This window comes from Cygnus olor, chromosome 18 (assembly GCF_009769625.2).
Source record: "Cygnus olor isolate bCygOlo1 chromosome 18, bCygOlo1.pri.v2, whole genome shotgun sequence".
In the NCBI taxonomy this organism is placed as follows: Eukaryota; Metazoa; Chordata; class Aves; order Anseriformes; family Anatidae; genus Cygnus; species Cygnus olor.
Window position 1 is genome coordinate 9,532,223 of NC_049186.1, and position 17,016 is coordinate 9,549,238.

Below are 17,016 nucleotides of genomic sequence, written 5' to 3' on the forward strand. Positions count from 1 at the left end.
ACATACCTGATGTAAAATGCTGTACTGGCGTATTTGCATTGTAAGAGTTAGGACATTCTATTGCATGTGGTGTTATACGATATATTTTGAACTTATCTGGATATATGACAGTACAATATATTACTGAGCACACTTTTTTGCAAGATAGCATGCAACAGCTTAAGAATTTTGTTATTAATTTAAAACAACATTAATCTAAAGCTTGTCTTCCCTGCTAAAGAAAGGAAGATGATAGTTTGATGCAGTGTTTAACAGCTTCTCTTACTGTCAGCATGTTTAATTGGTTTGGGACATTCTTTAATGCAGTTACCAGTGACCTGTTTTCTATATCTCAACTCATACTTTCTGCCTCTTCAAACTTCTGAAATTGTTTACAGGGTTTGATATATGATTAATGCTTTTTCTCAGTATATCAGACCTATCCTGTTAATGTTGCCAGTATGCTTTATAAAGATAGATGCTATTAGGACGAAAAAAAGAAAGTAATAGACTTCATATTCTCTTTTTTTTTTTTTTTTTTTTTTTTTTCAGTTCAGCCCAATCCTTCTGTCCTAATAGGAAATCCTATCCGAGCATATACTCCTCCCCCTCCTCCTCTGGGACCTCACCCCAACCTGGGAAAATCTCCAAGTCCTGTTCAAAGGATAGATCCACACACTGGGACAAGTATTCTATATGTACCTGCTGTCTATGGAGGAAACATGGTCATGTCTGTGCCTTTGCCTGTAAGAATTAATTTCTTTTATTCCCTCCCCATTTATTGTATATAAAAGAAATCAAACTATTGAATATTTTGTTGACTGTTCCAGTAGTTCACTTCAAGTATGTGTCCTTAGCTGTTTCTGTGAGTGGCTCTACCAAGGACCGCCAGAAAAGGAGGACTTAAAAATGTTGTTTCCACAAATAACTCCAGGCAGCCTAAAGCAATTTCATGTTAATGCCATTTAATGTATTTTTTCAGCTCTAGGCATAGAGACACCAGTGGGATCTCTCATCTGACTTCAGATACCTGCGTGTGAATTAATTGCCTAGTCCAGTTTTTAATCATTGTAGAGACATAGGCAATTCAGACAGAGCTTGTTTTTCTTTATTGGCTTTATACAGTTTAAATCACCAGCTTTGGATGTCTGCAGTGCAAGGTGTCTGAAGTGTAGTGATAAGAAAAATAAGCATGCTGGGATGTTTTCCCCTTCCAGAACTTCATAGTGAACCTGTTTCGTTTCCAATCCCTTTCTTTATGGCATTTGAGAACACAGTGAAGATCCCTAATCAGGTCTCTTGAGCTACATTTCATATGGAATTTTGCATTATGTATAAAACTAACCCAGCAAAGCGTATGTGAATTAAAGAAGCACTCTGATTTAATTCTAACCTCTACAGTCACATTCCAGGTAGAAAATAGGAAGGAAAGAACAAAAGCTTCAGAAGTGATGTTATGGAGTAACAAGGGCATTGGCTGTAGGAAGGACATGGAACCTGCCATGCATATGTGCTTAATGCCATTCCTAAGCATTTGCATACACCTCATTAGTGTTTTTTTTAATTACTTGAGTCCTCTACTGAAATATAGGTTATGGCCCCCATACAGGGGACTTGCTGTAGGAATTCTAGTTCTAGTAGCTTGTAAGTTTTGGATCAACTGAAAAGCTATAGATTGATTTTCTTCGCTAGGTCAAGTAATTTTCCTTTTTCCTAGCTTACTAGAAATCTACATTTGATGGGTAAAATCAAAAGGAATGAGAAGGCCAGCAGCTGTATTGTCGTCATGCTTTCTCACATTATATTAATATCAAGCCAAGATAACTTGAAATTTTTGTTTTATTGTTCCAAGCTTAATATATCTTTATTTATTTCCAACCAGAAGAAGTGTATTAGGAATAAGTATTGTGAGCTCACCTTCCCTGAGGATGGACTTTTAAATAATTAAGTTGGAAAACTGAGGTACTAATGAGACAGCTGCTTTTGAAAAGAAATTTATTGGAGATGATTTGAGATTGCGCAGATGCAACAGCAGCCTAAAGCTAAAGTTCAAAGTGCATATTTTGATGGCAAATAGAAATTTAAAAAAAAAGAATTGCATGGAAGTTGTTACACTTTAAAATAAGTAGGGACCGAAGTAAAATGTGTTTAGTTCACAGAAGATAAAATTATCTCTTTGCATTGTTTAAGTCAGTTTCCATACCAGTGTAAAACATGAGGAGGTTGTCTGCTGTCATCAGTAAAGGATGCTTTGTCAGCCTGAGTGTTGGCGATTCCTTTCCTAGCACTCTCCTCTTATTCATATATTTGCCTTCTTTTAATAAATTCCCTACAGGGCAAGATCGAACTAAGTTGATCCAGAGCTGTCTTCCTTTGCATTCCTTATAGAAGTGAATTTAAAATGTTGTAAAGATTCCTGACTTCTTTTACATGCTTTCAGGAGGTGGATTTTACTTCAAATAAATAGGAAGACAATCTGCAATGCATGTATCACATGTAGAATAGACACTCTGGAGTGGCCCTGTCATTCTTAACATGCGGATAGTCAGTTCTGCCAGTAGTTCGGCTAAATTCACTAAGTGTCTTGTGGGTGCAGAGGTATAGTATGCCCGCTCATTCTGTGTTACTAGTTTACAAAACTGGGTGATAAAAGGACCATAAGAAATTCCTCAGGTTAGGGGGGTTCACTTCTGTTTTCACCCTAACATGTAGCCTAATCTCTCTTCAACTACTAGGTGAAAGGGCTTTATTTTTTATAACTTCACCCACTTCTATTTATTAAGAAACGGATGTAAAATTTATTAAAATATAATTTGTCCATCAATCTTTGCACACCTAATCTTGGCACCACTGAAACCGGAATGGGTTTCAGTACAAGAACACTTGCCAAAAATAGTCTGCCAAAATCTTTGCTCTTTGCTCCTTGCTGCTAGGCCTATGTTCTTGCTATCCCTTTCAACACTACCTGTAGCTGTGTGCTAGTGTGCCAGGTCATCTGATGCACGGGAAGCTGGTTCTTACTGATGTCATTATCAATGTGCCTGTTACATTACTTCCTTTAACATACCTCACCAGGTTGCATCTTTTCTTTTTAATTATGTAGGTACCATGGACGGGGTATCAGGGTAGGTTTGCAGTTGACCCTCGAATCATTACTCATCAAGCAGCTATGGCATATAATATGAACCTGTTACAGGCACATGGGCGTGGGTCTCCTATACCTTATGGCCTGGGACATCATTCACCAGTTAGCATAGGACAACAGCAGCAGCTTCAGCATCCAGACAAGGAGCAACATGAACAAAGTCGAAATGGTGAGTTGTTGAAATTCCATTGTAAATTCGTTTCATTTTGAGTAAGTTTGTAGCTTAAGTAGGGTATCGTGGAAAAGGATTTTTTTTCTTTATTTTTCTCTTTTAAATAGAATTGAAGGGTATACAGAATCGAGAGAATAGCCTGTGTTTTGCCAGTACAAATAGAATACCTCAAATATTGTGGTAGTCAGAGGAGGAAGTAATCAGAACAGGGGGGAAGGAAGGGATATATATTAGTTTTGCTTCTGTTCTGCAGTCCAGTGATAATTTCAAGTAACATCAGCAATAGTTAAGGTGGAAGAACTACTTATTGATGATTAATGAACAAAGTGCAGAGATTAGAGGAAAAGAATTGTTAGCGTAAACTGTATTAAATTTCTATGGTACTAGTTACTCTAAATTTTCCCGTGTCTGGAAAAAAAACAACAAACAAAAAATATCATTATTCCATTATAACTAGTTAATAAATTTCTTAAATGTTTTTAGGTAAAAGTGAAACCACTGCTGGACCCGAAATCAGTAAAATTCGAACACCTGAGAAGAAACCTGTAGAATTGAAGCAGGTTGGTTTGCATTGTTCTTTTAATATCCCTTCTTCTCTAGGTACTGTTCTGTTTTTTTGTTTGTTTTGTTTGTTTTTTTGAGATGAGGTGCTGTCCATCTCTTTTGGACCTCTTCATATGCTTTTTTTCTTTTTTTATTATTTGCTAAGTAGAATAGTGACAGTAGAATTACTTACATCCCTTCAAGAGGGGAAAAGAATTCAAATTCATGTGGTGACTGTTAAGGAATTAAAATGAGTTGACTCCTGAATATATGTCCAGTATATAGTGAAGAATATATTTGTTCTTAAAGAAAATAGTAGTTCTGTGATATATTATGATGGGGGGCAGAGGAGGAATGGCACACATTTTGTAGAAGCTTTATAGACTTTATTTATTGTTAAATGAATTAATGAATTTATTAATTCCTGAAATTCTGTAGGTAAATTTTCCATTCTCTTTTTCTAGGTTGACTTAGACACAAATTCTCAGAATAGAAGCCCGGAGTCACGTTCCAATGTTGCTTACCCTAATGCTAAATTTCATCGCAAAGATAATCTTAACCCCAGGCAGCTGAATCTACATCTCACCCCACCCCACTCACAGTATGCAGTTCCCAATCGCCACTTCCAGCACCTGTCACAGATACCAAGGCAGCCATATCCTCTGCAACAGCAGCAGAACCTTTTAAGTCAACAACAAAATCATTTGCCTGAACAACAAAACCAAATGCCTCCCCAGCAAAGCCAGGTAGTTCAGCAGCATAATCATTTGAATCAACAGCCTCCACAACCTTCGCAGCTTTCCCCTGCTTACCAGGCAGGCCCCAGCCAATCTTTTTTTAATAACCCAATTCCCCACCGACCACATTCTCCTGCTGTAGATGCTGTGATTTCAGAACAACACCCCCCACCTATGTTACAAGAAGTCAGTAATCCTTTGAGGCCTATTGCACAGCACAACCCTGTTCTGCCAACCCACTTGAACAACTTCATTGAAGAGAATCCATCAGGAATGCCCTTAGGGGACACTTTAGGTAGGTGACTTTTTCTTTATTTAAATTCAATGTTCAGTTATAACTACATTGAAGTGAAAATGAAGGAGGTATTTACCTTTCCAGGCATATTGCTCTGAATTGGGTCATTGTTGGGTTAGTTTCCATAAGTAATGTCATTGAGCATAATTTGCTGCTTAAGGCATGTTTGAATATTCAGCACTTTATTAGAAAAATTCATGTTGATATGATTTTCCGTATAATTTAAATAACCAGGTTATACACTGCAATGCAGTTAGTAGATAATAGGCCCTGGAATATACTGTATAAAAAGTATTTTTTTCTGACATAAAGATTTTTTTTTTTAAAAGGGACATTAGATAAATTTTTTTTTAAAACTATTTTTATAGATCGTATGCATGGAAATGTAGCTTTGGAAACAATAAGGCAGCAGCAACAAGCCAGGTTACAGCAATGGAATGAACATAATGCCTATCTCAGTCAAGGCACTATTCCATATCAACACCATCACCATCCTCATCTACCACATCTTCCTCAGCAACCAATTGGATTGCATCAACAGCAGCAAGTTAGGGCAAACTGGAAACTTGCCAGTAATACAGAAGATGAAACAGAGGCAACATATTCAAGGTATTTGTTTACTGAGTCATCAGAGCTTGTATAAAATTGAGCAGTGGGCACCTATCTGTAACACTGTGATCCAAGTACAAGGCACTAAAAGGTATTGCATTTTGCTGCTGTTATTATGAAGGTTAAAATAGTTGGCAGGCTGACTTACAGCTATGCTTTTACAATGTGTTATGCTTTATTCTGTTTATTGGGTAGTAAAGCCGTAGTGAAAAAATACATTTATGGAGTATCTCAGTGCTGTATTTATGGAATAAGTAATGGAAAGAGAGTAACAACCTTGTGCATATAAAGGTGGTACCTGAGTGTAGTTAAGGCCTATTAAGCAGTAAATTCTTCAAAGTGAATTAGTCATAAAAGGCAGATTTCTGTGCTTGAAAAAACCAACCCCCTGCCCACAATGCTGCTCCCCAGTCAAATCCAAACTTTTCTTCCTTTTTAAAAAGCCTTTTATTTTAAAAGCAGATTGTAAAATATGCATATTCTTGAGATGGAGCATTAGGGGCCAAGAAAGAAAGCTGTTGAACATAAACAGAAAAATAGTTCCTGTGGCCATCAGCTTTAATCATGTATATTGTAAAGGCCAGATTTTAAAATTGCCTCTGTTTACTGTCATCTCCCACTATGCTTTATTTTCCATCTGGTTTGTTATAGCCATGGTAAAGCCTCTAAATACTCTCTTATCTGACTCCGTAAGGTGCTGAATTGTATACTCCCTTCCTTTTGAAGAAGTTTGGAAATGTATTGTACAAATGAGGGGAATCCCTGATTGTTCTGGTTTTTAGCTTTTAAGGGGTTAAAATTTGATTTAACTGTGGGAAGTGTTTTCTATAATAAAGCAGGAAATCCTTACTTTGGTTGTCTCTTAAGAGATAACAAAAACTTGATTCTTCTGACTGAAAAGGAAATCTCAAGAGTTATTAAAACTTTGAAATGATTCAGGTAGGTATTTCATCCAGTTAATCCTCTTGTGCCTAATTTCTGATTGCTCACAGTCGCATCTTTTGAAGTTAGGGTCAGCAGGCTCAAAGATGAATATATTTAAATCCAGTGGTTTGTGCTTTGAGTTTTCTCAACCGCAAAAAGAGTGGGATTTTAGAAAAACATTTTTTCTTTTTCTTGATACATTTATTCTGTCAATACAGATTCCAGGATTTGCTCAGAGAACTGTCACACCGTGATCAAAGTGAAAGTCGGGACTTAGCTGAAATGCCACCCCCTCAGTCAAGACTGTTGCAATACAGACAAATTCAACCCAGAAGCCCACCAGCACTCCCTTCTCCTTCCTGCAACTCTAATCACAGTGGTCACTTTCCTAACTTCACTGAAAACAGCAGAGACATTGAAATACCCAGTAACCCAGCATTTCAGCAACATTTACCCCAAATATACAATCCACCTTTCTCAATGCCATCTGAACATATAACCCCATCTCCCTTGAAATACCTGCAACCTGATGGATCGTGGACTTATGCTAACCTACAGCAGAATCACCTAATGGGGCAGGGCTTTCATTATGGTATACCTCCATTGCCCCATAGGGCCCAGCAAAACCCTTTTATACAAATACAGAATCATCAGCATGCAGTTGGTCAGGAGCCATTTCATCCACTCACATCTCGAGCAGTATCTGCTTCTTCGCTCCACAGCTTAGAAGAGGTAGGCATTTTTGTCTGCTTATGCAATTGTCATGTCATTTTAATATGAAATTATATTTTGAAGTGGTCACGAATGCAAAATACCTCACATATGAAAAGCTCGCACTGGGGATTTTTTTGAGCTAGAATTTTCCTGCAAGTCTTCTGTGTTCACCCTGTGTGTATTTGTGGTTCTCATCACTACAGGACTAACATTTTCTCTACCGAATAAGAGGTCTTGGCTTTTTGAATATTATTCAGAGTTTTTTGCAATCATTGCTCAGTTATCTGCAGGTTGTTTGTCTGGAGTGCAAATTAACCACACCTCAGGTGGAGACTCATGAGATGACTTTGGAAGGTCAGCTCAAATCAGCCAGCCAGTTGGCTCAGTGTTGAACTGTGAATGTGTTTGAGTTAGTTTTCATACTAACCTGAGACCAGAAGAGGTACGGTTGTTTTAACGTGGTATGAAACCTGATGTAATAAATCCCACCTGGCCTGAGCTAATGCTGTGTAAAGCCATTCTGTGTATTTTGGGGGCTCAGTGTTGCGTACCAGTGCAGAGATACCCAGCCATGTAGCATGAATCTGGGCCTAGCACAAACCCTGCCACCCACGAGGTGGCTCTGTCTCTGTCAATCTTTTTTGTTCTGGACTCTAGGGAAGGTAGTGTAATGGGATGTAGACTATGTGAGCACATATAGCCATAACAGATCATGTTTTGAACAGGGGTTTTTAATTCCTGTTGGAATCTGGAGTGCTGAGGAGTGTATGATATGCAGATATGGAATATGCTGGAGCTGGCTGTGTGACAGGACTAGCAGAATTAATATTCTCAGATAATCTTGCACGGACTGCATGTGATGAAATATTTGCACATAAAATTAAGTGGCATGTCCTGTGATACATTTATGTCAAAGTTTTTAGAGTAGCTATGATATGTGTTCATTACTATCCCACATGATACATGTTTCATTGCGTTTTGACTTCTGAAAGTAGAAAAGATCTTAGAGTTTATGTGCCTGAGCAAAATAACTAAAATTGAATGCCAGTGCATTTTTACAAATTTTTGTATTCTGCAGATCTAGAGAGGTTAATGGAATCCTCAGGCCCAGCTAGAGCTGTAGTAAGATTTGCTTTTATAGGCATTTAGAAATTCTTTGTCTCAGTCCATTAAGCCATACCACCTTGTATAAAATCTAATACTTTATGACAACATTTAATGCCATCAATACAGCGGGATGTAAGAACAATGGCTCTTCAGCAGTAATAAACTAATAAATATTCCTACAGAGTTTGTGACGGCTCCTGCTATCTGAAGACAAATAGAGTGAGTCTTTATGTAATTAGTGCAAATTCATTTTAGTTCTCATTACTTCTTCCTTTCAAAATGTGTGACAGAAATGCAAAGTGCAGTAAAAACGTTACAAGACAGACTTGCTTGTAAAGTTTCCAGGAGGGCTCATTCAGCTAGCAGATAGGACTGAATTACATAAAGAAATCAGAATGCAGTTTTAGGTGTATTTGTAACAGAGATCCCTCATATGAGGCAGGTTTCAGGAGAGATGTGATGACCTTCGGTATCCTTACCAAACTGGTTTTTGTTAAATAAACTAATACAATGGACTTGCTTTGAATCCTGAAAAGTCTTTAAATCTTGAAGCCAACAGGTTAATGGAATTTCTACCATTTTCATTTACATGATCTACAGGATCTTGGAAGCAAGTAGTTTCTATGGTTTCAGATAAAATTCTTTGCATTATTTCTCTTGAAGACACACTTGTCCAGAGCGTTCATTCTGTGTGTATATATGCAAAATTCAGTACACAAATGTATCGTGATTGGCCAAATCCTGGTATCATTAATTTGCCCTCTGGAAACTGAAAGCCATTTTTTCCTCTGTACATTGTAATTGATCATTTTCTCTTGCTCTTATATGTTTCTGTACTTCCTTTATATCATTTGTAAATGCTGGGTATCCTTCTTCTCTCTATATGATTCATTTCCCATGTAGGAGTGTAAGATATAAAGGTTGATTAAAAATTAAGGAATCTTAGTTGAAGCTCTTTATGCATCCTTTATAATCCCGTGTCTGTTTCGTATGGTTAAAATATATTATCAGTGACTGCAGTATACAACGTATAATTTGAAATGTATTAGTGTTTTTTTCTAAATGCAAAGGATACTTTTTTTTTGTAAGACGTGGCATGGAAAAAATTGGATGGAAAAATAGCATGTGCTACATGCAGTTGAATAAAAGGAGCAAAAGGTCTTTTTTTTTGTTTTGTTTTTGTTTTTTGTGTGTTTGCAGTATGAACCAAGAGGACCAGGCAGGCCGTTGTACCAAAGAAGAATTTCCTCTAGTTCAGTCCAGGCTTGTTCTGAAGAATTAAGCACTCCTCAAGAGAGTCTTGGTCAGTGTAAAGAGCTTCAGGACCACAGTAACCAGTCATCTTTCAACTATTCATCACCTGAGTTGTGGGTAAACTCTTCCTCATCTGCCCCGTACCCAAACATTCCATGCAATGGAGCCAACAGAGCAGTTCCGCCCCGGGAGTTGTTAGGTAGGTGCAGACTTGATCTTTGCTTTTCTCTCTGCTCCAGTAAATAGACTATTTAGGCTGGAATGAGCAAGTCTAAATGAAAGGATATATATATATTTTTCTCTTTGTTTTCACAGAATGTTTCCTGACATCTCTTCAAGTCTTGAAACTAATTTAAGCAAAGATTTTTGAAGTATTTATTCTTTTAGTAGTTAAAGGCTTGCTAAGAGTAATCCTATTTTCATTTTCTGTCTTGTTCATATTCTGGTACGTTGCTGATGTCTGAAAAAGAATACAGTTGAGTATTTCATCCACTAAATGCAATACTGTTTCTTAGTCTTCCTACAAAAGTTCTAGTTAACCCACATATTCTCTTACAGTGGTTTCAAGTGCAACTGAGATTTTGCTAAAAGGATCTGAGGTAACTGGTGAGATGTATTTGCACGTTATTTGTTTCCAGAATCAATAACATTTTTTGTTGATGTTACAGTCTGGTGGGAAACAATAGAAACTGTATTAGTGAGCTCTGTATTTCGTGGTAAATTTTAGTACTTCATTATTACTGTGATAAGTCTAAACTTTTACCATGGAAGACATGGCTTCCCTGTTGGTAGTTGCAGTGCAGATCGACTTAGTGGAGAGAAATAAAATAAACTTCTCAGTGATAAAAAAGGCTTTGCAATTAGAGACACGGCTTACTGGCTATGATGATGATATTTGAAGTTCACACGTGTTTTATAGTGTTAAAGGTTAATGACGAGTAACTTCATTGTTTCTGGTTACTGTTTTTTAATCCATGAAATAAAAATCCACAAGAATGAGAAGCTGTGAACTGGTCCTGTGCTGGTATTCATTGCCTGGGAGTGAGCAATCATGACACCAGACAGTTCAAGGGCTTTTATTCCCTGTACATCAGAAATGGCTGTGGCACAAGTATTCAGTTACATCACGTTGGATTTATGGAGAGTGCAAGGAGAGCTGCTGTGAATTGCTCTGTGTTGTTATAAGCAGGCACTTTTCAAAATTGCAATTTGAGCGCTTGATTTGCAGTGTTCTTTCTCTTGATAGGAAGAAAGTGATTTAAGTTCTTATTCAATATGTTTATCTTCATATTTTTTTCTTGTGCTAGACACTTCTACCACACTTAGTTTTCGCCTCTAGCCATGCTTGTCATTAGTTGTCTTCTCTCAAGTGCTATAGTTATTTTGGGGAAGTTATTTTGCTTGTGTTTTTTTTTTTTTTGAATCATAGCATCCCTAGTAAAAATGTTTTGCTTATGTTCTTTCCACATCATTTTTCTAAGGTATTTTTGTGTACTTTACCAGAAACAAGTGTGTGTGCAACCCTTCCAGTGAGAAACTGAACTGAATAATCGTGTTTTTCTACTTATGTAATCATTTGATCATACATTCCTGTATGTGCACTTCAAAAATAACATTATGGATTTGAAGATGGAAATAATTACGGAATATATCTGTTGTTCAACTCCTGGGCTATTTTAGCTATAATGTATACCTGCGTTTCAGTGTAGTTTCTCTAGCTATGTAAGACAGCAGAATTCCCCAGACAAAATTAAGATACTTCATTAGGATTCAGGAAATTCACTTGAAAGCAGTTTTATACCTATGGTTTTAAGTAAATGTTTTTTTCCCTGATAGTTACAGAAGTTGTTAAATGTAGAGCAAGAACGTATCAATTAGAACCGCATTCAGACAAAAATATCAATAATTAGTTGGGTAACATTCAGAAATCTGTGTTGATGCTTGAGAATGAATTATATATGGTGCTGTAAATTTTAATTTTCACCTATTATGCTCTAAGGCAAGAAGAATGAAATACTCTTTGTACTGTCTCAGTGGATAGTGTTTAAATTAGGGTATATCCCATTCTGAAGCAGCTTACCTTCAGTGTATCTGCAGAGTCTGCCTGTGCAGAAGTGCAGGTTCAGTGTTACTACCTCTGTATGTATACGCACATGGAGAATATGTTTAATAATGTCAGTCTTCTCGGCATTGCTGACGAGGGTAATACAAGATCCAGTAGCTGGAAATGAAGCCAGATAACTTAGAAGAAATATCTCTAGACAAAGAGTGACTAAACACAGAAAGCTGGGGGTGCAGAGGGGGCTGTTACCAGCAGAGATGGTTTCAGTATTGCTCAGTGCTTCCTCTGAGGTTCCTGTACATGGATTTCCTAACTCAGAGTTGTTCACTTAGACAAAATCTGCTTTCTCCTTTCACAGCTCCACCGAAGACGGTCAAGCCCCCAGAGGAACATCTGAAGGCTGAAAACATACAGCTCTCAAATTCCTTCAACTACAACGTGCTGCAACATCTTGGCCAGTTCCCACCTCTCATGCCCAACAAGCAGATCGTCGAATCCAACAGTAACAGCCAGCAGAACGCTGGTGGGAGCAAGCCTGTCATGTCCTACGCAAGTGCTCTGCGGGCTCCGCCAAAGCCCAAACCTCCTCCTGAGCAGACAAAAAAGAATAGCGACCCTTTGTCTTTGTTTCAGGAACTTAGCCTAGGTAGTTCATCAGGTAGCAATGGCTTTTACTCCTATTTTAAATAATCAGATTATTTTTTTTAGAGAGGATTTAATTTTTATTTGTGTCAGTAGATCTAAGATAGCTGGGGCTTCACCTGTAGCTGCAAATATTCCCTTTGTTTATATTAGTAAATATATCCTCACCTAATTGCTTTGCTGCTAGACTTGCAACTAATTTTTTTAATTATATTCCATTATTTTGCATTTTTTGATGTGGGTCGGTTTTTTTTGGAAGCTTTCTGTAGGAAAACACACATTATTTTTTAATTTGTGTAATGTTAATGATGTGTTGCATTAAACTAGCAGCTGAGAGGTTACCTGTACAACTTCAAAAAAAATAAAAAAGAGGGAAAAAAAAGAAAAAAGAAAAAAAAAAGAAAAAGGTTTGTCTAAATTGTATTTAAAAAGATTGTAAGTAGCATTTACATTTATTCAATAACATTAGCATACTATGCTGGGTTTCTGTACCAGAAATGGCCAGTTAATGTAAAAATGTATGTTATTTCTGCTTAAATTCATTTAATTTTTTTTTTAATAAAGATGCAGCATCTTCTAAATACTTTCAGTTTTATCAGCTTTTTTGTGAAGGGATGCTGCATTCTCAGACTTTTCTAGTTTTAGATTCTGTATGATGTGGTATTGTATTTTCCATTCACTGTAGGGTAAAGTAAAGGCATTCTTTGCAGACACCTATGCCATTGTTTGGAAGCATTCAGATAAAAAGTATTGGTATACTTAAAAAGAAAAAAAAAACAACAAAAACAAAAACAAACAAAAAACAGAAGAAAAAACAAAATACAAAAAAAGAAATGACAACAAAAAAACAAAAACAAAAAACCCAAAAAAAACCTCTACATTTTATTTTTGGACAAGCTAGTAATATAAGCTTGTTTGAAAAGTTAATTTGATAGGTTTTTTAAATGAATCATGAAGCTGAAAATAAATTTTTAGGTATGTTGGTGCTTAGTAGATTTAATAACTATTTTAAAAAAAATTGCGTGAATTTAGTAAAATACTTTTTTGTTTGTTTAATTTTTTTTTCCACTATGCATGTGTAAATGTTTGTAATCTGGCTTTTTCTCCCCCCCCCCCCCCCCCCCCCCCCCCTTTCTCCAGTGGTATAAAGAATTGTGCCGCTTTAATTTTTTTTTCCGGTAAAACTTTTGGTACATTATTTGATGTTTACATTAAAATGTGACATTATACAAGGAAATTCAGATATTTTGCTAACTGTTTTGTTTGAGGAACATCATTAAAGAAGAGATTTAATGTTTGTCAAAGCTGTATCCAAATTAATCTAAATCTTTTGGGGATGAGAACGGTATCCAGGTTGTTTATCTATGAGTTCTGTTAAGTTCTCCACAAACCTGGCCCCTTAGGAGTACAAATTTAAGCAACAACAGCAACAACAAAAACCAACCAAATTATGGGATATTTAAAATTTAAAGAAACAAGTGTGAATGAAAGCGCAGAAGATGATCTTTGTTCGTAAAGATTTCTGGTCTTGCTCACTGTTCATACTTTTGCAGCTGGGGAGATAAAGGGGTGTTTGCATAGTTTTTCCAGATAAGTAGTCCTCCTTTTACACTTGAATAGATAACTTTAAATCTGGGAAATAATTTTTACAAGGACTGAGCTGGGTTTATTTGCAGTATTCCTCCACTTATTACATACAAAAATAAAAATTTATAGGCTGTGGGGGGTGATTTCTGATTTTACATCTGTCCGTGGGACACCTTGCAAATTAGCAGTGTCTGCTGCTGTACTCAATCAGATTTTTGCTCTGGTTACAATCATTATTTTTTTTTGCATTTGACTTCGTGTTCTAAGTCAAGGGTCTTTACATAATGGGGCTGATTTAAACTCAGTACACTGCAGAGGTTTGCATATATATATATATATATTTTATTATAAACCTTTGGTTCATGATTCAGAAATGTATCTGATTTTTTTTTTTTCTGTAAAGAAAAAGTACGCATAATTTGTTAATTTATTTCCTAATGTCTATACCAAACAGAAGATGCTGGGGGAGGGGAAAGCCCCTGCCAAGTTATGGTTAGCACTTCAGCACGTGGCATCAAATAAAGAAGACCCAAAATGAGTAGAGGCCAAATTCTACAGCCTTGGGGTTTTTGCCGAGCTGAAGACTTCAGGAATAGGTCCATGGGAAATTCCCTTGTGAGGGCTGGGCATGTGCTCTGTATACGTTAGCCTCAGACGTTTTATTTCAGTGGAGCTTTGCTGGTTCTCCACTGAGCACCTGGCACTGCTCTGAGAGAAGAAAAATCTGTGTGCCTGAATGTTGTAGTCTGTGAGGAGCTCTTGGTAAGATGTGTAAGACTATGACAAAAGACTAGGTAGGGTTCAAATGCACTTCACTTCGCCGAGTTGGCATTGTAATTTCAGGGGTTTCAAAATCACTCATTTATATGGAGCAGTCTTTTGATTCTGTTCACCATATTTGAATATTAAACTAATAAACATCACTTGTTAATTTACTGCTATCTGTGAATTAGTTAAGGGGGAGATGGCTGCATCTCACCACATTCTATTCTGTTTTGCACTGGCATTTTATCTACACTAAAAATACTATAAAGACACTTTCTCTTACACTTTCAATTCTATAACCTCATGAAAGTCCCCTCAGGTTTTGGTTATGGATTTTCCTAAGTGCTCTCACCCAGGAGTTTGGGGAGGGTATGGTGGAGATCTTCTAACGATCAGCTTTGAATATATATAGAATGAATCCATAGTATTTCTTGAAGTTAATATTCTTCTGGAGAAAAAAAAAAATGTTTTTTGAAATGTTTTGTCTAGCCCTTATGTCATGTATATAACCCTTTCGTTTTTAAAGTAAATTGCTTGGTTTTTATTGGAGTCATAGTTACTTAAAAACAAAAAACCCACTGTATTGTAAACTGTTTTAGGGTTTAATCAAACTTATGAAAAATCAAATTAAGCCCATTAAGGTGGCTCCAGTGGGCATGGACTCAGGCTGCACTTTAAATATGGAGCTGTTGCAATTACAGTAAAAATTTAAAAATATGAGTGTAGTTTCTCGGTTCATGTACAATATCTCAACTTAAAGGAAATGAGGCTTGGACATCTACACTGAGTACTTGGCTTCTTGACTTTTTTTTATAACTGAAATGTCATACTTAAAAGTACAATACATGCCAAATCTCATGCTCCTTGTCCAGGAATAAACATCCACTGTTTTCTGTGGAAAATGTAAATGACTTTGTCCAGACCTAAATTTAGAAAGCTTGTATTTACTAGCAAAAGGCTCTGGTTTTATTCAGTTTAATTTCATTTTTTTCATGAGGAAAATCTGAATGCCTCATGGGAGGTTGTCAGTGTGATTCTAGGAACTAATAAAAAATTCATTTTTTTAAAAAATTTGAACTCTTTTTTTTTTTTTAATTTTAAATACAGTTTCTGCCATTTAAAAAGCTACTTAATGAATGGAATTGGTAGATTTTCCCCATGTGCATTTGAAGACTGATATTATAAAATAGCTTTCAACTTGGTCTTGCTAAGTCAGAAAAAGAAACTGGAAGAGATCCTGCTCACTTCCATCAGGGCAGAGGTCACTTGGAGCTGGATTCTGAAGCAATGTTTATACTTTTTGAAGGTATAGGACTTTTGTTTGGTGTCTGGGGTAAGTTTCATTATGGCATCAGATATGGATGTGCTAGTCCACGGCTTGTCTTTTTTCTTGCCTGCAGTTGTCATCATGTTTCTGAAAAGAGCTTTGCAGCTACTGAAGTCTCAGATGGAGCTTTCTTGGTATGTTCCTGTCTCCCTTCATTAGTTCTCTGGCTCCCATATGTTCTTCTGTTGCGTGCCAGTCCCGCTGCTCTGCGGGACACTCAGGTGCCGTCGATCTACCCGGAGATGTGTTCTCAGGCATATCCACAGTATCAAGCTCCTCATAGCCAAAGTATGTCACAGGGACACGTCCCCTCTCCATTCTGTCTAGCGTAAATCTTTGCAGTGTTTAGCAGCTACTCACCATCTTTAAGTGTTTCCACAATACAACTAATAAATATCTCTTATGCATAAAAGCTGGCTAGTTAGAACCAGAGCCCTTTCATCCATATTTTCTCCTTGAAGTTGACGTCTAGTATATTTTGTACCATTATATTTAATTGTATGGACTATGGCACTACTGACCCATAACAGTATGTGACTATTTCCACTGACCTTACAACTCCCTTGAGTAATATTCCCTACTTTGATTAATTAATATTTTGTTCCCAGATTTGTCAAGTTCAGCTGTTTTTCTGCAGAGAATATGCACTATAAGCAGTTCTTTTGCTGTGTGTATAATACCTCTACTGTAAGTAGCACTGAGAGCAGTGTTTGACCAGACAGATTTTTTTTAGAGTGAAGCATATCAGAATCTGCACATTTCCAAAGCAATAAGCTCATAATGCTTTCTGCTCTACCCGTATCATCATTCAACTCACTTCATTTGTTTTGTTTAAGTTTCTAGTTTTCCTAGAAAAACTGTGAACAATTAACTTGTCAAGTTGGCTGGTGATGATCTATGGTGCCTATAAAAAAAAAAATTGTACATCATATTCCTTAACATGAAATATGGGCCATTTCTGCTGGGATAGCAATATTTGCTCAAGCATCTTTTTATTTGGTTGTGTCAGGAACCAAGGACTGAGTCACTCAGTTCTTTTCCATCATTCAAGAAAAGTAAAAGGATTCACTTCGATAGTCAATGTATGCTTCTGGTAAATTAAAAAAAAAAAAAAAAAAAAAAAAAAGGAAAAAATCTATAATCTGAATTAGCCA

General features: G+C 36.7%; 1 protein-coding gene across 5 annotated transcripts in view; it reads left to right on the plus strand.

The window, feature by feature from the left end:
- HELZ (helicase with zinc finger) overlaps window positions 1-13,022 on the plus strand; it is an 83,189-nt gene extending 70,167 nt beyond the window's left edge. For all 5 annotated transcript variants that reach the window (XM_040530265.1, XM_040530264.1, XM_040530262.1 and 2 more), the window contains 8 exons: window positions 532-725; window positions 3,083-3,293; window positions 3,780-3,856; window positions 4,304-4,871; window positions 5,240-5,480; window positions 6,623-7,136; window positions 9,426-9,678; window positions 11,900-13,022. In XM_040530265.1, coding sequence (XP_040386199.1) covers window positions 532-725; window positions 3,083-3,293; window positions 3,780-3,856; window positions 4,304-4,871; window positions 5,240-5,480; window positions 6,623-7,136; window positions 9,426-9,678; window positions 11,900-12,231 — 2,390 coding nt within the window. In that variant the 3' untranslated portion in view covers window positions 12,232-13,022. The remainder of the gene's footprint in view (window positions 1-531; window positions 726-3,082; window positions 3,294-3,779; window positions 3,857-4,303; window positions 4,872-5,239; window positions 5,481-6,622; window positions 7,137-9,425; window positions 9,679-11,899) is intronic.
- The last annotated feature ends 3,994 nt before the right edge of the window (window positions 13,023-17,016 follow it).